General features: G+C 66.5%; 3 protein-coding genes across 5 annotated transcripts; 2 read left to right on the forward strand and 1 right to left on the reverse strand.

Annotated features, from left to right (window-relative positions):
• Window positions 1-1,126: 1,126 nt before the first annotated feature.
• On the reverse strand, window positions 1,127-5,374 carry CHKB (choline kinase beta). Its single transcript, XM_027811423.2, has 11 exons — window positions 5,199-5,374; window positions 4,540-4,648; window positions 4,253-4,366; window positions 3,977-4,110; window positions 3,650-3,754; window positions 3,244-3,302; window positions 2,966-3,053; window positions 2,740-2,848; window positions 2,498-2,604; window positions 2,216-2,297; window positions 1,127-2,066 (listed from the first exon to the last, which is right to left on the reverse strand). The coding sequence occupies exons 1-11, from the start codon at window positions 5,342-5,344 to the stop codon at window positions 2,010-2,012; spliced, it is 1,110 nt and encodes a 369-aa protein (XP_027667224.2). The 5' UTR covers window positions 5,345-5,374; the 3' UTR covers window positions 1,127-2,009.
• Window positions 5,375-5,424: 50 nt separating this feature from the next.
• Window positions 5,425-6,693, forward strand: LOC114017021 (uncharacterized). 2 transcript variants are annotated; one of them, XM_055712529.1, is made up of 4 exons: window positions 5,427-5,632; window positions 5,861-5,962; window positions 6,172-6,297; window positions 6,371-6,693. In XM_055712529.1, the coding sequence occupies exons 1-4, from the start codon at window positions 5,450-5,452 to the stop codon at window positions 6,512-6,514; spliced, it is 555 nt and encodes a 184-aa protein (XP_055568504.1). In that variant the 5' UTR covers window positions 5,427-5,449; the 3' UTR covers window positions 6,515-6,693. The 2 variants fall into 2 exon arrangements, with proteins under 2 accessions (XP_055568505.1, XP_055568504.1); XM_055712530.1 differs by lacking the exon at window positions 5,861-5,962 and having other exon boundaries at window positions 5,425-5,632.
• A 3,964-nt stretch (window positions 6,694-10,657) lies between these two features.
• On the forward strand, window positions 10,658-23,820 carry MAPK8IP2 (mitogen-activated protein kinase 8 interacting protein 2). Of its 2 annotated transcripts, XM_055712872.1 has the most exons (13): window positions 10,658-10,826; window positions 15,648-15,753; window positions 16,417-16,659; window positions 18,444-18,543; window positions 18,677-18,826; window positions 18,953-21,133; window positions 21,613-21,688; window positions 21,807-21,979; window positions 22,072-22,181; window positions 22,280-22,399; window positions 22,489-22,559; window positions 22,802-22,900; window positions 23,322-23,820. In XM_055712872.1, exons 1-13 carry the CDS (start codon window positions 10,762-10,764, stop codon window positions 23,392-23,394), a joined length of 3,567 nt encoding a protein of 1,188 aa, XP_055568847.1. In that variant the 5' UTR covers window positions 10,658-10,761; the 3' UTR covers window positions 23,395-23,820. The 2 variants fall into 2 exon arrangements, with proteins under 2 accessions (XP_055568847.1, XP_055568846.1); XM_055712871.1 differs by having other exon boundaries at window positions 18,677-21,133.
• The last annotated feature ends 1,472 nt before the right edge of the window (window positions 23,821-25,292 follow it).

A 25,292-nucleotide genomic window follows, 5' to 3' on the forward strand; every position in this document is an offset into this window, starting at 1 on the left:
TGGAGGAGACTCCAGTGCAGCGTGGTCCCCCCCGGCAGCCCCCATCCCAGGCCAAGGGCTGTGACCCCAGTGCTGGCAGGGGTACAGGAGGGGCACACATGTGCGTGACCCCTGCTGCACCCGCACATGTGCTCAGGTGTGCGCCCAGTGCCCGCCACGGCCAGGGCTCAGGACACCCTGTGCAGCTTCAGGGTGACACCTCTGCGGCCTCTGCCCCCCCCCCCCAGCTCTGAGAGAGGGTCCCGGGCCAGGTGGCCCATGTGGAGGGAGCTCCCACAGCTGCCTGCCGGCCACCAGCCACTGGGCTATAAATAGCCGGTATGTGGGTGAAAGAGGAGCTGGGTAAGCATGGGGGGGGATTGCTGGGCCCTGGCCCCCCATGCTCAGCTCCAGGGGGGCAGACCCTGGTCAGGGCAGCCGGGGCCAGGCAGAAGGCAGCGTGGCACAGACCTGGTCAGGGGGCGCAGGGGAAGGAAGGTGAAGCCACAAGCCCCCACTGCTGCCAGCGGGGAAGGTGCCTGTGGAGAAGCTGTTCTGGGGGAAAGAGATCATTGGGCAGAGGAGCGGGCCAGCAGCGAACCCACACTTGCCTGCTTCCTCCCCGAGCATCAGCTCTCACCGGTGGGGCTGCGGGGGGCAGGACAGCACCAGCAATCACCCCAAGATGCAGACGGAGTAACTGGAGGCTGTGAGCAGCGCAGGTGGGAGGAGATGGGGCAGCACCTCTGCCATAGCACAAACCAGAGCTGCTGCCACGGGTGAGACCCTCCTGGCTGGCCACAGGGGCAGGGTGGGGGGTGGCACGTACCCTACAGTGCGGGGCGAGGAGCATGGGTGAGGAGGGGGTACAGCCTTGGTCTCCTGCATCCCGTTGCAGCCTGTGCCCGATGTACCCTCCCAGCTTGGCCCTGGGCCAACATAAGCTGTGGCACCCACTGCCCATCCCAAGCCACAGCTCCTGCAGACCCCCTGGCACCAGCAGAGGGGTCTGGGGAGAGGATCAGCGCATGCTGCTGTGGGGCAGCCTCACTTCTGCTGCAATAGTCTGGGACGGCCCGGGGCTGTGGCAAGCCCCTGGCGAGTAGGGAGGTGGTGGCAGCAGGGCCACCTGTAGAGAGCAAGCAGGTACCGTGCACCAACCGCAGCGTTTATTGGTCTGAGGACAGTTTACATTCTGCTGTCGGGAGGGGAAGGAAGGAGCAGCCCTCTGCCCCATCCCAGCAGCCCAGAGCCACAGGGAAGCCAGGCAGGTCCTGCCTTAACCCCAGGGGTCTGGGGAAAGCTGTCAGGGGAGAATGAGATGCAAGCATAGGTCCCCTACACCCCTTGGCCCCCAGCAGCACCCTGGGGGCTCTCAGCATCCCTGCCTGCACCCCTCTCAACTTGCAGGGCCACAGCTCCAAGCAGGGCTGTGCAAGGGGCTGGCAGGACAGCCAAGCCATCCGTGTCTCTCTGGTCCAGGCTGTGCCTGCCCGCCTGCTGCTGGCAAGGGCAGGAGGCTCCCACCAGCCAGGACCTGCAGCTCAAGCCCTGCTCAGTGCCAGCAGTGCGGAGACAAGGGACAAGCCACCACAGAGGGGCTGTGCCAAAGGCAGCGAGGGGGCAGCCACAGTGGCAGTGATGGGGCAGCCACAGGGTCAGGCAGGGACAGGGCGCTGCCAGCAGCCTCTCCACTCTGTCAGGGGCCGCCTGCACACGAGCCATGGCAAAGACACAGCCCCGTGGCTGATGCGCCACCTCTCCGAGCACGATGTCCCCTTCTCCAGGAGGCATGCACTAGGGCAGACCCACCTCTCCCCCAGCTCTGCTGCATAGCCCTGGGGAGCAGGGGCAGACACTGGCCCCCTGAACCGTTCTATCACCTGTCTGGGCAGCCCAGGCTGGAGGGCAGGCCGCCTGGGAGGGGACACTGCATCCCTGGCCTGCCCCATAGCACGGGTGTTGCCAGGGTGTGGCAGAGGGAGGCTGCGGAGTTGAGGTGGGCACAGGCAGGGCTGGGGCAGCTGCTCTCAGGAACACTGTGCCTTGTGCTGGAAGTAGGCTTCGAAGCGGCTCTGCGCATAGTCCTGTAGCAGGAAAGAGTTGTCAGGGACAGCCTGTGTCCTCTGACGCCCCCAGCCCACCTCCCCCGCTCCCAGCATCAGAGAAGGGGTGACGTGCAAGGAACCCCAGGGCCCAATTCATGGCCCTTCCAGCACTCAGAGGCAGTGCTCACCAGGTACCCGAACTCGATGGTGGAGATCTTCGCCTGCAGAATGGACCACAGGCCCCAGAAGAAGTGAGAGGCCAGAGCAAACCTGATGGAGAGCAGCAGTCAGCCCCACTGGCCACCCCCCATCCATGCCCCACACCAACAGTGAGCAGGAGGGAGGGAGACAGACAAGGATGATTTTGGGGATGCTGCACTCTCTGTGCAGCAGGAACAAGGAGATGTGCCCCTAGGACGTCCCCTACAGCCACAGGGACACCCCCCACCCCACCCCGGCATGCCCCTCACCGGTTGATCTCTGTGAGCATTTCTTCTTCAATGTGGGCCTGCTCCTTGTGTGTGGTGTCCCCGCGTCGCCCCGAGTCCTCTGAGAGGTAGTGCCGGATGAAATGCAGCTGGAAGAGGGACAGAGCAGGCTGGGATGCTGCAGACTGGCACTGACACATCTGGTACATCCCTGCCAGCCTCCACGAGGCTCCCCCTTGCTGGGAGCACCCTATGTCTGCTGCCGAGGGACGAGGCAGCTCTACCTGCTGCTGCCGGCTGGGGTAGTTCTCTGGGGAAGCCTTAAAGAACGGCCAGGAATCATGGGTGTAGTTGTAAACCCACTCGCAGAAATGGTTGCCGATGTCGAAGCCCCTGGAGAAAGGGGAGGGTGAGCAGGGCCCCAGCCTCTCACAAGCAGGAGACTGGCCTCTGCAGCAGCTGCCGCAGGGACCCTGGCATGGGGCTCAGCCCAGCAGCCCCCAGACCCACCGGTAGTTGTAGCTGCTATACTCAAAGTCAATGAGCATAAGCTTGTCAGAGGAGGAAGCCTCGCGCCCAGCCAGCAGCAGGATGTTCCCTGTGCAGACACGGGGTTGGCTCAGGGGTGGCTGGGGGGGAACCCACCAGCTCTGTCAGGGCTGGGGGGCAGCTGCAGGCAGGGGCAGGAGGCCGAGCCTGTGCCCAGGGGTAGGCAGGCAGGGAGAGCAGCTCCAGGTCCAGGATGAGGCCTTTGCAAGGAGAAGCAGCTGCCTGCCCACTGCACTCACCTTCCTGGACGTCATTGTGGCAGAAGACCACCGGCGAGGGGGTGGACTCCAGCAGCTCCCTGCAGTTCAGGGGACAGACACCTCAGCAGGGGCAGGACCTGCCGGCCCTCACCCACCAGCTGCAGGGTCACAGGGACCACCACTGTTGCTGCAGCCCATGGGTGGACAGAGCTACGGACACAGTTGGGATGCGGAGCTCAAGAAAACTGGGAGAAACCCTGCCCTGGGGACACAGGGACCCCTCTGAGAGCCGTTCCCCAGAGTGGAAGGCTCCCTCTCAGGACATGGAACAGAAGAGACCAGTTTCCAGAGAAGCTGAGTCACCCCAGGCTCCCTGTGAGGAGGCTGGCAGTGAAACGGGGTCAGCCCTTGCCCTGTGCCATGCCAGTGGGCAGCTCAGCTTCACCTGAGGCTCTTCATCTCTTCCTGCAGGTTATAAGTCTTGAGGTGGTTGAACTTCTTCAGCTGCTCTTCCTCGGGGAAGGTGAGCTCCGAAATCTGCTTCAGGTACCTGGAGTACAAGAGACAGCGCTGCAGTGGGACAGACATCCCTGGACACTGCCACTCCACCACAGCCCCTCTCTCGCCAGCCCAGTGCAGAGCCGGGGCTACTGAGGCTCCACACCCTGTTCCTGTGGGCCCTGCTGGCAGCCAGCTGGGAAACATCCCTGTGCTCTGGACCCCGTAGGATTTTGGGGGCTGAGGTGATCCAGAAGCCTGCAGCTGCCCTCACCACTCCATGGTCCCAAAGAGCCATTTGGGCTCCTTGTTGAAGGGCATCACCATGCCGTGGAACCGGGACATCTTCACCGCAATCTCCTTGGAGATGTCAGGGTCTCGCAGGTCCTCAGTCCGCAGACGTCGGCTCTGGGGTGGGACACAGCAGTGAAGTGAGTGGCGTGCCGGCCCTGGGGTGCCGGCCCTGCCCTTGGCGGCACAAAAAGCACCGTGTCATGTCTCTTCCTGTGGTCGGTAGCTGCCTGGAGTGAGGGGAAAGCCTGTCCCATACCGGAATGTATTGCTCCAGCCGCCCCTGGGGGAAGACACCGTAGAGCCGTGGCCCCAGTGCCCGCTCAGCCAGGATGGCAAACATCACACTCTCCAGCACCAGCGAGTCCACGCCCTGCGGACGCAGGCAGTGAGCCCCGGCAGCTGCCCTGGTCCTGCAGCCCCGCAGCAGCTGCCAGGCCCAGGCCAGGAGGAAGACACTGGCAGAGCCCTAAGCCCTGCAGCCATCCAAGGGCTGCTGGTCGTGGGGGGCTGCTGGTCAGGGGGTCCGGTGCTGGCCATGCTCACCTGCAGGATGGCCCCATAGACGCGCAGCAGCACCTGCCGGGGCTCGTCCCCCACGCTGAGGATGTGCTCCGGCAGCGTGCACTTGAACAGCAGGTTGCTGAGCCCCCCGCTGCAAGTACAGGCTGGTCAGGGGCTGCAGGGGTGCCACTGCAGGGCAAGGTTGGGGGGCAACTGGGGCACCCGGGGTAGGAACATGACTGGGAGAGGGCTGGGGCATCTGGGTGGGGGCATCAGGGGTAGGACTGGGACACCGTTGCAGGGACAACTGGGGCACCTGGCTGGAAACAGGGCCACCAGTCGGGGGGACAACTGGGGGACACTGAGGTGGGAGACTGGGTTACTGGTCAGGGGAACAACTGGGAGACAGGGGGAGGGGGGACTGGGCTACCGGATAAGGGGGAAACAGGGGCACTGGGGGCGACGCGACTTGGGGGGAGACTGTGGCACCCGACAGGGGAACTGGGGGGAGGAAAGGCCACTGGGGGGCGGACAGGGCCACCAGTCGAGGGCAGACAAGGCCACCGGGGAGGGTAGGACAGGACACTGCGGGGGACAGGACAGGGACACCGGGTGGCTCAGGGGAACCCGGGGCGAGGACACCGGGAGGGGCCGGGTCACCGCACCGGCGGGCAGGTGCGGCCCCCGCTTCCGGCTCCTACCTGACGGGCCCGATGCTGAACTCCTCGGGCCCGATGAGCTTCCAGGAACCGGCGAGGAACTCCCGGCACCAGGCGTAGGCCTGCAGGCGGGTGACGGCGGGCACAGCCCCGGCCGCGACCCCGCTGCCCCGTCCCGCCGCCGCCATGGCTCCACCGCCCGTCGGGGCGGGGCGGAGCGCCTGCCGGCCCAATGGCAAAGCGCGCCCGGCGATGACATCACGAAGCGGAGCCAATGGGCTTGAGCGGCGGGGATGCGGCGGAACGTGGAGGTGAAGGCGCGGCTGCGGGCGCTGGCGGCGGCGCGGGGCGCGGCTGAGCGGCTGGGAGGAGCGGCCCGGGCACAGGGACAGGGACAGGCACAGGGACAGGGCCTGGTCCAGGCCGACACCTTCTTCCGCGTCCCGCGGGGCCGCCTCAAGCTGCGCCGCACACCGGTGAGTGCGGGGCCGGGGCCGTTATCAGGCCTCGGGTGGGGGGTGCCCGGGCAGCAGTTGGGGGTGCTCGGGCCTGAAGGTCTGTGGGGATGGCCCGGCCTGCCTGGCCCTGACTGCCCCTGGCCCTGCCCCGCCTCCCGCCGTCTGCCTCCCCCCCCCCATCCTCTTTGTCCCTGCCATGCCCTGCCCACCCCTGCCTGTTCCTCCCTGTCCCTGCTGCCTTCCTAGGATGGGCGGGGAGAGCTGATCTTCTATGAGCGCCCCGACACTGCCGGCCCCAAGCTCTCCCACTTCACCATCACCCCCACGGATGACCCTGATGGCCTGGAGGTGAGCGCTGGGGGCCCCTCTGGGACAGTGTGCCCAGGGGTGCTGGCTGCTCCCCACCACAGGGCTGCTTGGGGTGTCTGGCACCTGTGGCCTGGCCGGGGCCTCACTGGGGGAAGCCCTCAGCTTTACCACCCAGCACGGCCTGCTGCTGTGGCTGCCCCTTCCCGGGGTGGCTGCCAGCTGCAGGCAGCTCCTTTCTTGGTGCGCAGGCAGTGCTGACTCAGGCGCTGGGCGTGCTGGGTGTGGTGAGGAAGGAGCGTCTCCTCTACCTCGTGGGACAGACCCGGGTGCACCTGGATAGTGTGGAGGGGCTGGGGGACTTCGTGGAGCTGGAGGTGAGTGGGGCATGGCTGGGGCGAGTGTGCCAGCCTCAGGGCACCCCGGGGCTCACCCTCCCTGTGCCCACAGGTGGTCCTGACTGAGGAGCAGACTGTGGAGGATGGTGAGCGTGTGGCCCACCAGCTGATGAAGGAGCTGGGGATTGAGGAGGAAGACCTGATCTCTGGGGCCTACCTGGACCTTCTTCTGGCCAAGGGGGACTCGAGCTCGTGAGGGCTCACAGGTGTTCCCAGAGTCCCCTCACTGCCACCCCTCACCCAGGCTGTGACAGCACAGCCAAGAGCAATGGGGACACGGCTGCCCCACTGACAGCTGCTGCCCTGTATCCACCCCATGGATGGCTGCCCACCCCCTGCCCTTTGCTGCACAATAAAAGCTGGGGACTGATGGCATCTGTGCCTGGGATCGGCTGATCTGGTGGGTGCTGGAGCCTTGGTGCTGAGGTCAGGGCACCCATAGTTGCCCTTTGCCACCCTTTCTGTGCCAGTGGAAGGGGCAGGCTGCAGAAGGGAGGGGGGTGCCAGCCCTGGGGAAACTCCAAGCTCTCCTCTTGTGGGGCATGGTGTCCTGGGGAAGGGGCGCAGGAGGGGCTGGCTTGGCAGCGATGGGCAGCAGTGCTCAACCCTGAGCTAGGATTGCATCCTCTCCCCATACTCGGTGCTAGCCAGGGCCATGAGCTGTGCCAGGAGTGGAGCACAATAGTGCTGTGGGCAGAGCTGGAGGGCTTGGGGCTGCTGCTGTGGCAGCAGATGAGTCAGTGGCAGCGGGGGGAGATTTGGGGGGCCGGAGGCATCTGTGCTGCTGTGCCATCTGCCTGCTGCCAGCTAGCTGGCGGGCAGGTCCCCTAAGCCGCTGTTGTGGCTGACTGATCCTGCCCAGGGAGAGAGACAGGGCAGGGCTGGGGAGTCTGTGGGGCAGCCCAGCTGGGCAGAGGAGGCAGGGGCTGGGGCAGGGCTTACCCGTGGAGCCAACATGGGCCTGTGGCCAGAGGGCCAAGAGGCAGGGGCTGTCACCTGGGCTGCTCCTCTGCCCTCTCTGGGAGCCTGGCAGAGACGGGGCTCCTGGGCCCTGCCTGGCCCTGTGCACCTGGCAGCAACTGCCACAGCCCCCACGTGTGGTGCCAGAGCCCCGTGCCAGGGGATGCCAGGAGGGAAAAGGCCTGTGGGGAGCTGGGGGCAGCAGGAGTGGCCAGTGAAAGGGGAACGGCTGTGGCTCCTGCTCTGCCCAGGAGTCTCTGCTCCTGGCTCTGAACCCACACGACTAATGGGGCACTGCTGAGCCCCTCACTTGCTGTGTTGTCCAGTATGAGCTTTGCTGGGGACGGCTTCTCCTCTGCCAGCGCCCTCCCCAGGAGCCCATATCTCAGGGTGCTAGAAGGGCCGTGCCAGGCCATGCCACAGAGTCAGCCCTTCCCCAGCCACTGCACCTGGCAGCCTGCCGTGCCTGTTGCTTCCAACCACAGACCACGGGTGATTCCTGGGAGGTAACAGCCCTGTCCCAGGAAAGCATCTCCCCCAGGGAAGCCACAGGTGGGCAGTAGGCTCGCTGTAGGTGCACTGCTGCCATTCTATGGGCACAGCCCCACTGTGCAGCTGGAAAGGGGCACCCACTCCTGACCAGGCACCCAGCGCAGAGCAGGGGTGTCTGTCTGCACCACGCAAGGCCAGTGGGATGGGAGCTGCCTGTTTGTGGTGGGATAGGTGGTGGCTGCCCAGTATTCTATGTGATGGGCAGCTGCTGCCTGCATCTGGGAATGGATGAAAAAAAACCCTAAGGCTCAGCTGACTGCCCTCAGCCATTTCCCAAGTGGGTCCGCTCTGCATGTGAGCTGGGGGCTTTTGTCTGCACGGATATCTGGGGAGGCCATTTCCCCTGCACCCCCAAGCACCCCTGGGGTGAGTGGGTGGAGAGTCAGGGCCAGCGTCTCTCCAAGGGCTGGGGTTGCAGGGTGCCAGCTGGACGGCTGTCCCCCTGTGCACACTCTGGTGGCACAAAGCTGGCCTTGGGCTTGCCTGGGGCTCCCCAAGCAGCTGGGGAGGTGTGTGGGTGGGTGAGTGGCTAGGACCTGGTAGGATGGGTAGCCAAGACCTGGTGGGATGGAGGGGGCCAGGAGGAGCTGCAGGACCCCACGGGGCTCAGCACCTTTCCAGGGCCAGCATAAGCAGTGAGGTGCAGGGGGGGCGCACTGAAGGATCCACTAGCCCCTGGGATGGTGTGGGGGTGGGCAGAGGGTAGTGGTGCTTGTCCATGCCCTCCACCCAAGCCCAGGGCTGCGAGGAATGGTTGGGGAAGGGGAACTGTACGGTGGGTGCCCAGGGCCTGGCACAGGGTGATGGGATGGCTGGCGGGGGTGGTGGTGGTGTGAGGGGAGCATGGCCCAGACTTGCCATGAGCCATTCCCAAGCACAGACCAAGGAGCTGTGGAGAGGGGCTAGGGTCACAGTTGTTACCATTCCCCACTGCCTTTGCGCCCCACCAATGTGATTTGTTCCCCAGTGCAAGGATTCCCCCAACAACTCCAGGTCCTCATGGCCCGCAACAGCTCCGCCCCCCCCGCATTCTGTTGCCTGCTGCATGGGCCCCCAAACACCTACTGTCCCCGATGGCCTCCTGTGCCCCCCCGTGTGCAGACCTCCCCTGCTGCCCTGTCCCCCTCTCTCTGTGCCCTCCCCTACTTTCCAGCTCCCATGGTGCAGTGTTCCCACTGCCCCTGAGCCACCCCGCTGTACCCTCTTGCACCTCAGTGCAGGGATGCTCCCTTGCCCAGGTCCTGCAGGGCCCCTTGCAACTTCTAGAACCCCCTCACCCGCTCTTGTCCCCCCAGTCCCCTCAATGCACAGAACCCCAAAAGCCTCCTGAGCATCCACTGCACCTCCCACCCCAGTGCGTGTACCCCCAGTGCGCGTAGCCCCCCTCCTCCTGGACCCCCCCTCCACCAGTTTCCCAAAGCACGCACATCTGCTCTCCCCGTACACCCTCCGCAACGCCCCACTGCCTCGTTGGCCTCCACCATCTCTTGTACCCCCAATGCTCTCTGCTCCCAAAGCGGGAGCCTCCGTGACCCCCTGGATCCCCCAACGTCCCCTGCCCGCCAGCACCGGACAGCTCCGGGCCTTCAGCACCGGGCACCGGACAGCTCCCGCCGCGCGGCCCCGGGCCGCCTCCGCCGGCTCGGGTCGGGCTTGAGCCGCCTCCGCCTCGCCGTACGGCTCCCTGACCCCTCTCACACCTCCCTGCAGAGCCCCTGACCCGTCCTGCCCCTCCCCCATCGCCCCCGTGCCCCCCTGCGCTGCCCTGCGCGGTTCCCTGCACGTCCCTGTGCAACCCCCTGCATCTCTCCCATACCTCCCCCTACCCCTCCCTACAGGGCTCCGCAGAGCCCGCCGTGCAGCTCTGCCCCTCCCCGCGCAGCCCTCTGCATTTCCGCGGTACCCCCATGTACCACCCGCTCTCTGCTCCCCCCATACAATCCCTGCGCAGCCCCCCACTCCTTCTGCTCCCCCCATACGGCCCCAGCCCCCTCTCTAGGATCCACCAGCACTTTCCTGCTCTCCCCCTATACAGCCTCCCCCTGCTCCCCTCCCTACACAGCCCCTCTCTGCTCCCCTCCATACAGCCTTTCACCCCTCTCTGCACAGACCCCTGCCCTCCCTAGAGACCACCGACCGGCGCCCCCCCCCCCCCCCCCCCCTTCGTTCGGCCATTCCTGCTGCCCCCAGCCCCCCTCCCCTCCTTGGAGACCCCCATCTCCTCCCCGCTCCCCTCTGGTCACCCTCTGCCTATACCCTCCCCTGACCCTCCCTCTACCACTGCCCGCTCCCCTCCCCCCACACCCTGCCCCCTCCCATACCCCCATGCCGTCCCTATAGCTTCCCCGCTCCCCTCCCATACCATCCCCTCCCTATACTACGTCCATCCCTTCCCATAACCGCCTGATCCCCTTCCTATTTCACCCCCATCTCGTCTCTGTACCACGCCGCGACCCACTCCGTATACCACCGCCCGCAGCCTTCCCTACACACCCCGCCCTCTCCTATAGCCCTCGTCCCCTCCCTGTATCACCCCCATCCCCTCCCATACTCCTCCCTGTATCACCCCATCCCCTCCCATACCCCCGCCCGATCCCTCTCATACTAACTCCTCCCTATACCGCCCCTCGTTTATAGCACCCCCGGTCCCCTCCCACCGCCCATCTCCTCCCTATACCACCTCCCATCTCCTCCCTATAGCCCCCCCGCCCCCCTCCCTATACCACCTCATCCCCTCCCATACCTCCCGCCTCCCTCCCTACAGGCCCCCCGCCCCCCTCCCCTCCCCCTCCGGCCCCTCCCTCGCTGTAGGGCTCCGTCCCCCGCCGCCCCCCCGCCACAGCGCGGCTCCCGCCCCCGCGCCCCGCCCGGCCGCGCTGCCCGCGCTCCCCGCGCAGCTCCGCAGTCCGGCGCAGCCCCGGCCGGGAGAAGATGGCGGATCGCGCCGAGATGTTCTCGCTTTCCACCTTCCACTCGCTCTCCCCGCCCGGCTGCAGGTGAGCCCGGCCCGGAGCGCGGGGAGGGGGGGCGGGATGCCCGGGGCCCGCCGCTGCGGGGGGCTTGCCCGCTGCGGGCCGCGCCGGAGGGGCCCGGGGCCCGGGGGGGGGGGCGGCGGCATGGCGGGCCCGGGCCCCCGCCGCTCCCCCGCCCGTTCACCTTGGGATGCCGGGGCCGCGCTGCCCTCCCGCTGCTGCGGGCCCGGCCCGGGCAATAACGACGCAGTGCTTCCCCCCTTCCTCGGAGCGGCCCCATCCGCTCCCTCCCGGGCCCGGTGGGGGGGCGGTGCTGGGGTTCGGGGGTCTCCTCCGTCTCCCCCTCCTCACGGAGGGGCAGAGCCCTTCTAGGGCTGAGGGCCCCCCCGCCCCGGCCCGGCCGTGCCCGGTGCCGCCGCATCCCGCCGCGCGGGGGGAGCCGCCGCCGCCGCCTCTTTGTCTCTCCCGAGGCGCCGCAGCGGCCCCGGCCGCGGCCGGGGATGCTGGATGCCGGCGCCGGGATTGGGCCCCGCAGGGTCCGGCGCCCCCGGGAGAAGGGGTCGTTCGGCCCCCGGGGCTCGCAGGCGGCCCCCGCCGGGGCTCGGTGCGCCCCGGGCCAGAGGCGGGCGAAAGGCCGGTGCGTGCCGAGGGCCGTGTCCCCCCCTCCGCCAGCCCCCGAGGGAGCTGCGCCAGCGCCCGGCGCTGCCGGTGGCGGGTCACCTTACCGCAGGTCCCGCGGGAGCCGGGGCCGCAGGACCGCGGGCCACCTGCCACCGGCCGGGCCGTCCTGGCGCATTCCCCGGGCAGCGGGGAGGGGGACGCGGCGGGGCCATCACCCCGCTTCCTCGCACCTTGCCCTGACCTTGGCAGGACCCCCTCCGGGCTGGGGTCCCTGGGCGAGCAGTGGGGTGCGGGGCCGTGGGGCTGGACGGGAGCTGGGCACGGGATGGGCTGGCTCGGCAGGGGGCTGTGGGGTGGCGAAGGGTGGGAGATGGCGGCGGGGGGCATCTATCTGGGCGTGCGGAAGCTGTGGAACCAGGGGGCTGGGGTCTAGTGGGCGTGGGGGATGTGCCCTTGGTTGGTTCTGGCCCACACTGGGCAAGTCTCACGTCCCCTTCCCCGGGCGTCCCCTTCCCTTCCCCTTCCCCAGCCACGCTGCACAGTGGGACCCTGGGGCGTCCCGGCTTGTGGTGGTGCAGGGACTGGAGCACACGGCCTCTGCTGTGGCTGCCCAGCTCCTTCCCACCTCTCTCCTGGGATGTGGGCAAATCTCTGGGTGTCTCAGCTGTGTCCTCCTCACAGTGCTCCCCGTTCAGCCCCCAAGCCCTGCTGTGCAGGGTCAGAGCTGGCCCCGGCAGGTCTGTGCGCTTTGCTGCCAGGGATGTGTCCCAGCCAGGGCAGTGAGAGGCAGGTGAGGGCAGACCCTCCAGGACCCCCAGCCTGACCCAGATCCACCCTTCCCCCCCGGGGAAGGAGGCAGCCTGGGGAGTGGGCGCAGCACCCCTGCACCAGCCCAGGGAAGAGGGTCAAATCTGCAGGGCAGTGAGTGCACCTGGGTCTCACTGAGCACCTGCGGGTCCCCAGAGCCTGGCAGGGCCTGGTGAGGGAGAGTGAGGCCCAGGCTATCACCAGCACCAGGGCACAGCACCAGCATGCCCAGCCTAGCAGGGGCTGCATCTGGATTGTGCCCTTTTCAAGGAGGCCTGTGGGGAGGTTGTGCCCAGCCCGGGGGTTGGTGAGGTTGGTGACCAGGGTGGGATCCCCTGACACTCCAGGAGGGGAAGGAGAAGCCGGTCAAGGTGATGTGGTGGGGAGAGATCACTGTGGAAAGGCCATGGTGCACATGCTGCGGGGCCTCAGCAGGGCTCCTGTGAAGCAGCTCTTGTCTCCTGGTCCAGGGCACCAGCCCCACGGGGGATGGCTGCAGGTCTGGCCATTGGGAACCCTGGGTGCCAGTCAAAGGTTTGGAATGGGGGATGCTGGCTGGGACCAGGCCCCTGAGGGTCCTCACTGACCTTGTGACCTTCCCTGCCTTGGGAGCAGCTGGGGGTCAGTGAGTGGGGTGAGGGCACATCTGCTGGCTGGGTCCCTGGCCCATCCCTGTGGGAGAAGCCATTGCAGCACCACTGCCGGGGCAAACTGTCCAGGGAGCTGGTCTGAAAATAATGAGGAAACTCAATCTTTCTGTGGCCTGCTGGGCTGTCACTCCCTCCTCGGGAAGCCCAGCCCCCATGCAAACACTGGTGTGCGTGCAGGTGTGCACCCCACTGTGTACCCTGCTCCCCATCCCTGCACCACCCTGCTCCCTGTGCCTCAGGGGTGGGTGATGCCCCATTTGGGTTCCAGCTCCTGGCCCTCCCCTCCTCCAGCCTGTCCTGGCTCAGGACATGTCAAAGCTGGGGTGGCGAGGCTGGCCTGGGGTGCGCAGTGGGGTGCTGGGTCCCTGCATACCCTGTGGTAGGGCGTCCTGCTGCCTCCTGTTGTTCCTGACCACCCTCTCCATGTGTGGGGCTGGGGAGAGCTCCTCCCTCCCCAAACCACTGCTTTGGCTCCACTTCAGCTCTGGAACCTTACTCAGGTGCTTCCCACCCACATCACTGTGGCTGGCCATGGTGTCCCATGCAGCCATTGTGGGGATGGACACCATCCTTCCTGCCTGCTGCTCGTCACCAGTGTGTCTGGGGTGCTCTTACTGTGTCCTTGCACCCACAGCAATGGTGCTGCACCTTCTCTGGCTGGAGCGGGGCTATGGCCAAGGTCCCCAAGGGTCCCCTTGGGGTGGCTGTGGGGCTGGGCTGGCTCTCGCTGGCAGCCCCATCCCACTGTGCCTGCCCCAGCTCAGTAGTGCTGTGACCTAGAAATTTCAGCCGTAGTTTGTCGCGGCGGTCGCTCCCCACTGAGGGGGGACAGCATCCCTGGACAGCTGGAGCCTGGCTGGATGCAGGCAGGAGCCCTGTGTGGGGCAGGACCGCTGTGCCATGCTGGCCCGGTGTGCATGTCCCCTCAGCTGGGATGGGGGATGGTGGAGGAGTTTGTCCACTGGGTGAGGAGGGTCCAGGGGCATGGGAGCAGAGCCTGGCCTGGGGGTTTGCAGGACCCCAGCAAGTCTCCATCCCAGGAGGACCCATGGCCGTGCTGTTCCTTCCTCTGCCCAGGTGGCTGAGGGACCCCTGAGAGCCCTGCTCACCTCAGGGAGGGCGGCAGGTCCCAGCAGTCTGGCAGCAGGAGGGTTCTGCCCCTGCAGGAGAGCAGCCCCCAATGTTCTCTTGGGCTGCGGACACAGGCTTTGGCCCCCACCGCTTTGAGGGACCTGCTGCCCTACCCCTGGCTGGGGTCTGGGGTTTGGCCCAGACCTGTGCCCCACTGCAGGCCACGGCCATGGTCCCACCGCTGGCTCTGATGATTTCGCCACAAATCTGCGAATATTTGATGCAGTCTCAATGGCCTACTTCTGGGAATTATGTGATTAGGGGAAATCTTTCTCCCTGTGAAATGGGAGTAAGTGCCCAGCCTCCGTGCTGGGGCCAGGGGATGGAAAAAGGGAGCTCAGGGCAAAGGGAGGGTGGCAGCCCAGGAGGCAGCTGTGGCTATGGAGGCTGTGACCCCCCTACCCTGTGGGGGTCTGCTCCTGCTGCCAGCTGGGTCCCGGGGCTGGGCCCCAGCAAGGCCCCAGTGAGAACCCAGACCTGCTCCTGCAGGAGGAGCCCCACCTGCCCTGGCCCTTCCTGGGGTGCTGCCGGGCTGTGGGGGGCCCTGGGTGTCCCCCGATGCTGTGGGGGTGGGCAGAGGGTCCCTGCCAGCTCCCGGGCGCTGCCGCACCTCCCACCTTACAGAGCCACCAGAAACGTTTGGTTTCCGTTTTCTGACACCAAATCCTGCCAAGAGTTGTCTTTTTCCTTTTTTTCTTTTCTTTTTTTTTTTTTTTCCCCTTCCCTTTCCCTGCAGAAACCGCTGGTTTCCATGACACCCCGGTTCCCAAGGAAAGGCTGGGCTTGGTTTCTCGGAGTGCCCTTACCCCGGGCAGGGGCAGCCCTGGCGCTGCCTGTGGGACAGGCAGGGAGGCAGCGTGGGCAAGGCTGGGGTGTCAGGGCACAGATCCTGCCTTGCCATCCCCATCCCTGCCTGCATGGGGTTAGGCGTAAAATAAAGGTTACACCTAAAATAAACCCCCAAGGCCTGGGAAGCAGCCCTGCAGCACGGGTCACCCCCAAGCTGCCAGTGGCAGCAACTGTCCCCTCGCTGCCCATCCTCCAGCATGTGCCTTGGGTTTGGCTCAAGGGGTTTTGCCGGGCACGAAATTTGGGGGATGTGCTGCCCACCATGGTGGTGGTCTCAGCATCTCCACTCAGCCAGGGGCAACCCATGGCTGCATGGCCCTGAGCCACACAGGGCTCTCACCGCCCCATTGTGAGGCCGGTGGTAAATCCGGGCAGTTTGCAGCGAGCCGGGCGGGAGCAGCGTGGCACTGAGGGCGGCCACCCCGGGCACTGCTGTGGCTATCGCCCTCCCCGTCGTCTCTGGCCTTGCCTGGCTCCCGGCATGGGGCAGGGCACTGGGCTGTGGCTCAGGGTCCTGGGCCCGGTGCTGCTGGTCAGAGTGTGCCATGTCGGTGTGGCTGGTGCCGGTGCCCTGGCTGATGGTCTTAGGCCAGCACGTCCCTGCAGTGCTGCCCAGCTGGTGCGCCCATGCTGGCACCTTGGGGTGATGGTGGTACAATGCCAGTGTGTGCCTGCAGTGCTGCTCAACTCTCCGGGCCCTCCTGATGCTGTGGGGAAAACGGGAGGCATTTCCCTGAGGTCTGTCATCGTGTGGCCCCTGCCCTGACATCCCCGTCCCTCTCCCCAGGCCCCCCCAGGACATCAGCCTGGAGGAGTTTGACGATGAGGATCTGTCGGAGATCACGGATGACTGCGGCATTGGGCTGAACTACGACTCGGACCACTATGAGAAGGTGCAGGAGCTGAGCGTGCCGAGCCCCCCCCCGTGCCCCGGGATGCGGTGGCTGCACAGAGTTTTGGTGGGGACTGGGTGGGGACATTGACCCGGCAAAGGCCCTCCAGGAGCAGAAGGTGCAGGGCCCCCTGTGTCAGGGCACTGAGGGGATGCGGTGCAGAGCGCAGGCAGGGTTCTGAGCCCAGGAACCCCTGGCATGGCTGGACACCTGTGGTCTCCCACCACCTCTGGCTAAGCCCCATGGAGTGGCTGAAGGGAGCATGGGTGGCTCAGCAGCCAGCCCTATGCTGGCCCCACCAGCTGGGTGCCTGCCTGCCACTGCACTCCCGTGGCTCCAGTGGCTCCTGTTTACTCAGCTCTGCCCAGCTTCGGGGGAGAAGTGCTAGGGAAACGGGCAGGGGCCAGGCAGGCTTGCGGGTGAGATTGTGCTGGGTGTTGAGGCCAAGAGAGGCAGGGTGCTGGCAGAGCCAGGAGGGGGCCCTGGCACTTTTCTCTTGGAGACCCTCATCCTGTTGGGGCAGGAGTTGGAGGTGCTTCCAGCCCAGTGCCGGCAGAGCTGCTGGGGAGGGTCACACCGCTGCAGCGTGCCAGCCTGGGGAACGGGGCCATGGCCAGGATGAGTTTGAGTGTCATGGCTGTTAACTCAGTGCTGCATCCCCAGGACTGCCTGGTGTTGGAGCGCGGCGAGCAGCCGCACCCCGTCTGCACCTTCCAGGATGACTTCCAAGAGTTCGAGATGATCGACGACAATGAGGAGGAGGAGGAAGAAGAAGAGGAGGAGGAGGAGGGCAACGAGCTGGAAGCACCACCATCCCCTTCAGCCTCACCCATCCCCTCACCTGCCCTGGAAGAGACGCAGAAGCACCGACCCACCACCCTCAACCTGACAGCCCCAGGCACCCAGGTGAGGGCGGGGGCAGCTGGGAGGGCTGTCAGCACCCCCTGCCCCCAGGGTCTCTGCCCCCCATGCCGCCGGGCTGGCAGAGGAGGAGCAGGGCTCTGGGGTGCAGCATGGGAAGGGGTCCCACAGAGGTGGGCTCTGCCCAGAGTAGAGGGGCTGAGGACTGCACCAACCCCAGGGTGGTGAGCACCAGCAGGAGCAGAGAAGGGCAAAACGACGCCAGCTCTGCAGTGGCGGGGCTGAGCTGAGGGCGTTGGAGATGTGTCTGTGCGTGGCCCCTGCACTCCCCCTGCCAGGCCCTGGCCTGAGGGTCCCGGAGGATCCAGGGGTCCCCAGGGCGAGCGGGGTGTCTGGGGTGTCTGTGAGTGCTGGAGGGGTGTGGGCAGCTGCTGGCTGTGGACACAGTAGGTGTCGTGTGCTGGCCCTGTGCATCGCACGTGCGTGTGCACTGGTGTGTGCATGCGTGCATAGGTGCTCGTGCATTCTGTGTCCCTCCTTTTCCATCCCTGGAGCTGGGCTTGGGGGCTCCCCCGGGGTGTGTGGGGGTCCCTGTGTCCCCATGCGCACGCGTGTGCGGTGCTGGCCCCGAGCTGCTGCACCACCGCAGTGTGTGGGAAGCTGCGTGTGGTGCTGCCTGCATCCGGCTGCGTTGCCATGGTGCTGGGGGGCTTTCGGGATTCTCGGCCCCCCCTCCTGGGAGGGCACCGCATGCTGCTGGGGCTGTGGGGGCTGTGGGACTTGGCCGGGCTGGCACAGGAGGGTGACAAAGCCCCAGGGCTCACCCTCAGACTCTCCCAGCCCTGACTCACTGCACCCTGGTGGGATGCACCGGCAAAGCTGGATCCCACCAGCCACCCTGGTCCATCATCTGCTGGGATGTGAGCGAAGACCCTGGTGATGGCTGGATTTAGCCCCCACCAGTGTGCCTAGGGTGCAAATCCCGGTAACCCTTGCTTTGTCCTGTTTGCACTGGCCCCAGGAGGAGGCAAGACCCTGGTCCTTGGGACCCGTCCCCTCCCAGCACCCTTCCCCGTCCCTCCCCAGCACCCATCCCTGGGGCTGTGGCACAGCCTGTGCGATGCCCGACCCTCCCCACTGTGCTGGGTCCCCACCACCATGCTTGTGCATGCCCTGTGGCACATGGCGCCAGCCCCACTCCCTAATCTCCTGCTCGGCAGGATTATTGCTGCCTGCACTTCCCGCCAGGACTAATCCACAGCTGCCGCCATGCCGGACGGGCAGCCCTGGCCGTGCCCGCTCCTGCCTGCACCACGGGGCTGGCAGCTCTTTGGGGGAGGCAGAAGGGTCCTACCTGTGGGGGTTGGGCTCCGCTCTCTGGGAGGCAGGGTGCGGCAGGGCCTCATGCTGGGGGTCCTGTGGCATCAGCACCCGTGCTGGCATGTCCCCTGCCAGGTGTTGTCCCCAGGGCCCTGTGGGACGGGCAGCGTGCCATCCCTTGGTCCCGCTCTGTGGCAGGTGCTGCCGGGCATGCATCTGGCTGGGCAGGGGAGCTGGGGACGTTGCGGCCCTAATCTGGATAAGCTCCTGGGCACGTGGCCTGGGTGCTGCCAAGCCACTGGGGAGCACTGAGCTGTGCCGAGGGGCATCCCCGGGCGGGCCCAGCCGTGTTTGGTGTCCCTGCGCAGCCCCTGCTGGGCACACCAGCTCTCCTGCCTTGCTGCATCCCCAAATGTGCCTTAGGGCTCGGCTACCCACCCCCCCCCCCAGTCCCCCCCAGTCCCCTCCCCGGGGCTCGCCCACCCACCCTGGCTCTGCTTTTTCCCCAGGACTCCCTGAACAACAACGGCAGCTTCGCACCGCCTGCTCACCGTACCACCTGGCAGGACGCCCTTCTCCACTCCTCCTCCTCCTCTTCCTCACACACTGGTGAGCATGGGGAACCAGTCCAGAGTGTGACACTGGGCTGGGGGGTCCCTGCAGCCCTTTGGTTAAAGCCTGGTGGGTTTTGGCCCTGGCACAGGGGCAGAGAGCTGATGTGGGGCTCTGCCTTCCCTTGCAGGACACTCATCTCCCCACGCCTGCATCCAGGATGGACCCTGCCTGGAGAGCCCGAAGGGGCCGAGCCCCAGCGGGGCTGGGCAGGCCCCCGCCTTGCTGCAGCCCTCCCCCTTTGACTCGCAAGGCAACAGCCACGAGTCCCTGGCACATGGTAACCCATCGCCCCCGAGAGCCGGGGAAGATTATAACATGAATATCATCTCCTCTGCGCTCCGAGCACCGCACTCCCCGTCGCGCCTCTGCCAGCTGCCTCCTAAACCATCTCTCTCTCCAACAGGGCCTGCGGCTCCTCCTGCCCCCCCCACCGGCCCCGACGCAGGCTCACTGCCCCAGGCCACCACGGCTGCCGATGGCTGCCCTGCCCCACCAAAGCACGAAGCGGCTGGTGGCTGGGAGAGGCCGGCACCCGGCGAAAGGGGTGCCCTGGGGGCTGGGAGCCTGGGGTCCCCCACGGCCCCCGGCAAGCAGCCTGGCTCCCTGCAGTCCCAGGAGGAGCTGGCAGCCAGGGCCGTCGCCGAGCGGCACAACGGGCAGGGCGCCCGGCTGATGGGCACCTACATGTGCCCTGTGGGGCCAGCGGAGCCGCTCAGCTCCGATGGGGAGGGCCCCCAGTCTGGCCGGGCGGCCAGCGTGCGCGGGCACCCCTCAGGCTCCTCGGAGACCACCTCGCCCTCCTCAGACCCTGGCATCGAGGCTGACCTCACCAGCAGGACCACCAAGCCCTTCCTGCCCGGCAGCCGGCACAGTGAAGACCTCAGCTCGCCCGGCTCTGACTCGGACGTGGAGGGGGAGATCGAGGCAGCCTTTGCTGGGGGGCGCCTGGTCAGCAACATGATCTCCTCCATCTCTGAGACGGAACTGGACCTGAGCAGCGACAGCAGCAGCGGCAGGTCCTCCCACCTCACCAACTCCATCGAGGAGGCCAGCTCGCCCACCTCGGAGGCTGAGCTGGAGACAGAGCTGGAGGCCCCCGGTCTGATGGGCATCAAGGACTCCTTGCTGCTGGACAAAGGCAAGGAGGAGGAGGAGGAGACCCTGGAGAGAGAGCTCCCGGAACGCAGCATGGTAAGGCGGGAGAGCCTGGCGGAGCTGAAGATGGAGGGCTACTATGACAGCCTGAACCCAGTGGACTCCTCCGCGCCTGTGGGCCAGACAGATGTCTCCACCTCCAGCCCCCTGGACCTGAAGATCGACCCAGACCACAGCCTGGAGAGCATCCGGCGCTCCTTCTACCTGCCTGTGGGGCCCAAGCTGATGCCCGAGGCAGATGAGGAGGACAACAGCGAGTATGACTCCGACTCGGAGTCAGAGCCTGACCTGAGTGAGGACTCGGACTCACCCTGGCTGCTCAGCAACCTTGTCAACAAGATGATCTCAGAGGGCTCCTACCCCATCAAGTGCCCAGATGAGTGCTTCCAGCAGACCCACTCGCTCTGTGACACCATCTCCCCGGCCTCCGACTTGGAGCCTGAGATCCTAAGTGAGGCGTTGGATGGGGAGCCTGGCTCGCGGGACTCGCCAGTGGGCACGGGGGAGCCGGCTGCCCTGCCCCACTGCCAGCGCACTATTGAGCTGGTGGACATGGAGACACTGCGCAGCTCCCTCCAGCGCGCCGAGGACGAGCGGGCCCTGGGAGCTGGGATGGAGCCGCTGCCCGAGCTGCCCGCTGACGAGCCGGGCCCCTTCCTCTTCCTGAGCAACCCCACCAACGACACCATTGCACCCGTCTTCCCGGGGCGCCCTGTCACCCTCGACAGGCTGGGCGCCTCTGAGGTCCTGGCCACCTTTGGTTGCCGCCCTGGGCCACCCCGTGCCTCCCTGCGCACCTCCCCCGGCACCGAGGCCACCGCTGAGGAGCACCATGCCACCGCGGTGCCACCAGCCACCGGCCCAGAGGACTGGGCTGTCAACAGGGACCTGGACTCGGGGGTCCTGGAGGCCGATGACATGATCGACGATGTCCGGTTAGCGCCCCAGGGGCAGAGCCCCGACACTGGCCCGCCTGCCCTGGATGTCTCCACCGCCAAGACCAACCGTGGCTTCACCATGGCCTACTCCACAGACGAGGACGAGGTGCCCTACCTGAAGGGCTCCCCCTTCTCCGAGGACCCGCTGCGGGGAAGCTTGGGGGGGGAGTTGCCACCTGCTCCCGGGGCGCTGGAGCCACGGGCACTGGACGAGTCCCTGGCCTACGATTCGGTGAAGTACACGCTGGTTGTGGACGAGCACACGCAGCTGGAGCTGGTGAGCCTGCGGCGCTGCACCTCGGTGCTGAGCGACGACAGCGACCTGCTCCGCGCCTGCGATCGCTGCGACCTGGAGGACGAGGCGGCCTTTGGGGATGGGCTGGTGGCCCCTGATGCCCACAGCTCCTCCGAGGATTCGTCCCCTGAGGCCGACCTGCAGTTCTCCAAGAAGTTCCTCAATGTTTTCGTCAACAGCACCTCCCGCTCCTCCAGTAAGTGACCCACGCCGTGCTGTGCTGCACCATGCCGTGCTGTGCTATGCCATGCCGTGCTGTCCTGGGCTGCTCTGTGTGCTGTCGGCCAGCTGGCTGCCCTCTGCTGTCTTGCCTCAGCCATCCTGGCCGTGGATGGCACCATCCCTGTGTGGCATGGCATGGGAGGTGGGACAGGGGCAGAGCAGCTGTAGGGAGTGTAGGCCTGGACCCGAAGGCTGTCAGCTCTCCCCGTGGGGCTGTGAGGTTTTGCCCAACATGCCTTCACATCAGCGCCCTGTGGGGTCCTCAGTGCCTTGGGTTGCTGGGTGGGGGGCACAGGGCCAGGGGCTCAGATGTGGCCCCCCAAGGAGAGGCCTGGGTCCATGGGTGATGGCCATCTGCTCCCTGCTCCCCTCGCCTCAAGGGTTCTGCAGCCCCCTGGGGTGGGTAGAGGCAGGGGGTGCCCCCTGGCCCCACGGCAGCCCTCTCCTCTGCAGGCACGGAGTCCTTTGGGCTGTTCTCCTGCATGGTGAACGGGGAGGAGCGGGAGCAAACCCACCGGGCCGTCTTCAGGTGAGCAGCGAGCCCGGCCATGCCGGCCCTGGCCATGAGCAGGGGGGTCTCGCAGGGCCCCCTCTCCTGCGGCTCTGCCCCTCCCTGTCCGCATCTTCCTTCTGGCCATCCCCCCCAGGTTCATCCCACGCCATGAGGACGAGCTGGAGCTGGACGTGGATGACCCCATCCTGGTGGAGCTGGAGGAGGATGACTACTGGTACCGGGGCTACAACATGCGAACGGGGGAGAGGGGCATCTTCCCCGCCTTCTATGCCCATGAGGTTGTTGGCCAGGCCAGGGATGCCATTGGTAGGAGTCTGCGGGGTCCCTGGGGCTGTGGGGGGTCGTGGGGGACATGGGGGGGCTTGGGGCACTGTTTCCTCGTCCGCTTCCCTGCGCAGGCCTGAAGAGGAACCCATGCTGGGTGGAGCGGTTCAATGTGCAGTTCCTGGGCTCGGTGGAGGTGCCGTACCACCAAGGCAACGGCATCCTCTGCGCCGCCATGCAGAAGGTGAGCATGAGGGAGGGGGCATGGCAGCTTGGACCCCCTCCTCATCCCCATGCCAGCGTAAGCTCTGCCCTCACATGCTCACCCTGCCTTGCCCCCAGATTGCCACCACCAGGAAGCTGACAGTGCACCTGCGCCCGCCGGCCAGCTGCGACCTGGAGATCACACTGCAGGGCATCAAGCTCATCCTGACTGTCACCGAGTACAGCCGGGAAGAGGAGGTGAGGGGCACGGGTGGGCTGGGGGAGGAGCGGGTGCCTGCCCTGCTGTGAGCCAGGCTCCCATACCTCGGCTGACCTTTCTCTTCCAGTTTGAGCGCTGCAGCCACTTCTTCCAGATGAAGAACATCTCCTTCTGTGGGTGCCACCCCCGGAACAGCTGGTGAGACCCCCTCCTCCCACAGCCTCCTGGCTGCTCCCAGCCCCAAGGGACTGCCCCCTCCATCCCCTCCCTGGGGCATCACACTACTGTGGTGCCACACCAGGCCCCCCTGCTTGGTCCCCACCCCACCATGGTTGCCCCAGCCCCAGGCATCCCCTCCACAGAGCCCCCCAGGTCCACTGGGCTGCCCCACAGGGCAGGAGTGAGGTGTCCCCCCCGCTTCACCCTGCCTCTCCCTGCAGCTACTTCGGGTTCATCACCAAGCACCCGGTGCTGAGCCGCTTCGCCTGCCACGTCTTCGTCTCCCAGGAATCCATGCGGCACGTCGCCGAATGCGTCGGGTAAGATGGGGACAGGGATGGGTGCGGCTGCGTGGGGCACAGTGTAGGGCTGGTTGTGCCAGGGCTGGGGGTGCAGCAGGGCTGGGTGCCAGAGGCCTGGCTGTGCTAGGGCTGGGGGCACAGGAGGGCTCGCTGCTGGGGGTCTGGGTGTAGCCAGGCTGGCTGTGCTGGTGCGCTGGGTGCAGGGGGGCTGGCTCTGCCATGGGTGGGGGTGCCAGGGGTCTGGGTCCTGCAGGTCTGGGTGCAGCAGGGGTCTGTGCCCGGTCTGGGGGTGCAGGGGGTCTCAGTGTAGCTGGGCTGGCTATGCCAGGGTGTGGGCGCAGGGAGCCTGGCTGTGCCAGGCCTGGGGTGCAGGGGGTTTGGGTGCGGGGCTCCGGGCCACAGCCCAGCTCTGAGCTGCCCAATGTGCTCTTCCTTGCAGACGAGCATTTCAGGAATATTACCAGGAGCACCTGGAGTACGCTTGCCCCACAGAGGACATTTACCTGGAGTAAGGGGGCAGGCATCGTGTCTCCTGCTTCTGCACCCCCCTCCAGCCCCACAGACGGCCAGAGACTCTGTCTGACCCCACAACCAGCCGGCTTGGCCCCCCCTGCACATGCTCCAGCCCACGCCCCAAGGACTCCCCGCACATCCTCACCGCTTCTTGGGGGGCCAGGGGCCAGGCCACAGCTGCGGACCATGGGTGGGTATCTGGGGTGTGCCCAGCACCACCCTGGCCCTGTGCCCAGGGGACTCCAGCCACGGGGGGTGACGCAGCTGAGCCTCAGGGCTGGGGGAGAAGCTGCCCCCCCTGCATGAGCAAAGCCAGCACAGGGGCCACAGGAGCGGGGACCAGCTGTGACCCTGGCCAGCCGCTGTCGCAGGGGATAGCGATGCTAGGAGGTGAATGGGGTTGGGGGAGCATGGGGGGGCAAATGCTTGTGGGGCCCGTGAGGTGGGGGGGGTCAACGGGATGAATGGGGCGGGGGGAGGCTGTGGGGGGCTGATGGGGGCATGGGGGAGATGGGGCTGCTGGGGTGAGCACCTCCAGCCATGAAGCCTCTGAGTCCATCCTGTCCCCCTGCACAGTGGCAGCACCCACCCCCCCAGCCTCCTTGGGGGGGCTCCCCCCACAGCTGCAGGCCCCCAGGAATGAGCCGGTCCCCTCCACAGCCCCAATGCTGCAGCAGCCCCCCGGGGAGCGCAGCATGGCCCCTCCTGCCCCCAGTCCCCTCGCCTCCATCCCTGTCCCAGGCCCCTGCCCCACTGCCATCCCCTCCTCCCCAGGGGGCCGTGCTCCTGGGGGGCTGTGCCAGCCGTGGGGCGCAGGACCAGCGTTCGGGCCTTGTTTGCCCTGCGAGAGGAAAACCTGCAGCCGGGGCGGCTGCCAGGGTCCTGGGCACTGGGCAGGTGGCCGCCCCCGCTCCTCACTGCTGTGCCTGGTGATTTATTTTGCTTGCCGGCCCCGTATATCTGACCAGTGCTAGTTTAGTGACTATAACTCCACTCCGCTCTATGTACCAATATTTATCTCGTAACTCGAACAACAAGAGGAGTCCTGAGCAACTGACACTTGTACAAACCCTGGTTAAAGGTTCTCCCCTCACTGCCTTGTCATCCACTTGGTCTTTCAATAAAATATATGCTTGGTGTGACCGCGAGGCCGGGGAGGCTCTCTTGGTGCCACAGGGGCAGCTGGCCCCCCTCCCCGCCCCTCCCCCAGGACTGGGGCAGAGGGTGGGTCTGTGTGGGGTGCAAGGTAGGGGCACTGCACCGAGGAGTGGGGTGCACGGAGGAGAGTGCCTACAGGGAAGGCAGGGTGTTGTCAGGAGAGTGGGGAATGCAAGCATGCATGCGGGCTGCTGCCAGGGGCATGGGACTGCAGCAGGGTGTGCGGGGTGTATGGGTGCATGTGCAGGAGGAGCAGGGTGTGTGGGTGCATGTGCAGGAGGAGCAGGGGGTACATGGGTGCATGTGCAGGGGTCATGGGGACCATGGTGGGAGGTGCGTATGCAGGGTGTGTGTGCTGCATGGCTAGGTGTGCAAGGTGGAAAGGGGTGTGTGTGCGAGAGGTGTAGGGCATGCATGGTGCATGGGCGTGAATGTGCAGGAGCACTGGGGCACGTGGAGTATAGTGGTGTGTGTGCAGGGTCCAGCAGGATGTGTATGCAGAATGAACAGGACATGCAGGGTGTGTGGACGTGCATGGGTGTGTGAGTAGGAGGTGCAGCACACACAGGTGTGTGTACAAGAGGTGCAGGGCATGCGGGGTGCATGGGTGTGTGTGCAGGAGATGCAGGGCGTGCAGGGTTCACCATGTGTACAAGAGGCCCAGGACATGCAGGGTGCACAAGGGTGTGTGTACAAGAGGCGCTGGGCACGTGTGGTGCGCGGGGGTGTGTGCAGAAGG

Source organism: Falco cherrug, chromosome 5, assembly GCF_023634085.1.
Source record: "Falco cherrug isolate bFalChe1 chromosome 5, bFalChe1.pri, whole genome shotgun sequence".
Classification (NCBI taxonomy): Eukaryota; Metazoa; Chordata; class Aves; order Falconiformes; family Falconidae; genus Falco; species Falco cherrug.

Coding starts and splice junctions, on each gene's coding strand:
- CHKB (XM_027811423.2), bottom strand. CDS start 5,344: ATGGCGGCGGCGGGACGGGGCAGCGGGGTCGCGGCCGGGGCTGTGCCC. Junction 4,367..4,539: donor TCTATGGGGCCATCCTGCAG/GTGAGCATGGCC, acceptor CTGCGTCCGCAG/GGCGTGGACTCGCTGGTGCT. Junction 3,755..3,976: donor CTCTTTGGGACCATGGAGTG/GTGAGGGCAGCT, acceptor CTTGTACTCCAG/GTACCTGAAGCAGATTTCGG.
- LOC114017021 (XM_055712529.1), top strand. CDS start 5,450: ATGCGGCGGAACGTGGAGGTGAAGGCGCGGCTGCGGGCGCTGGCGGCG. Junction 5,633..5,860: donor TCAAGCTGCGCCGCACACCG/GTGAGTGCGGGG, acceptor CTGCCTTCCTAG/GATGGGCGGGGAGAGCTGAT. Junction 6,298..6,370: donor GGGACTTCGTGGAGCTGGAG/GTGAGTGGGGCA, acceptor CTGTGCCCACAG/GTGGTCCTGACTGAGGAGCA.
- MAPK8IP2 (XM_055712871.1), top strand. CDS start 10,762: ATGGCGGATCGCGCCGAGATGTTCTCGCTTTCCACCTTCCACTCGCTC. Junction 15,754..16,416: donor ACTCGGACCACTATGAGAAG/GTGCAGGAGCTG, acceptor CTGCATCCCCAG/GACTGCCTGGTGTTGGAGCG. Junction 21,689..21,806: donor ACCCACCGGGCCGTCTTCAG/GTGAGCAGCGAG, acceptor CATCCCCCCCAG/GTTCATCCCACGCCATGAGG.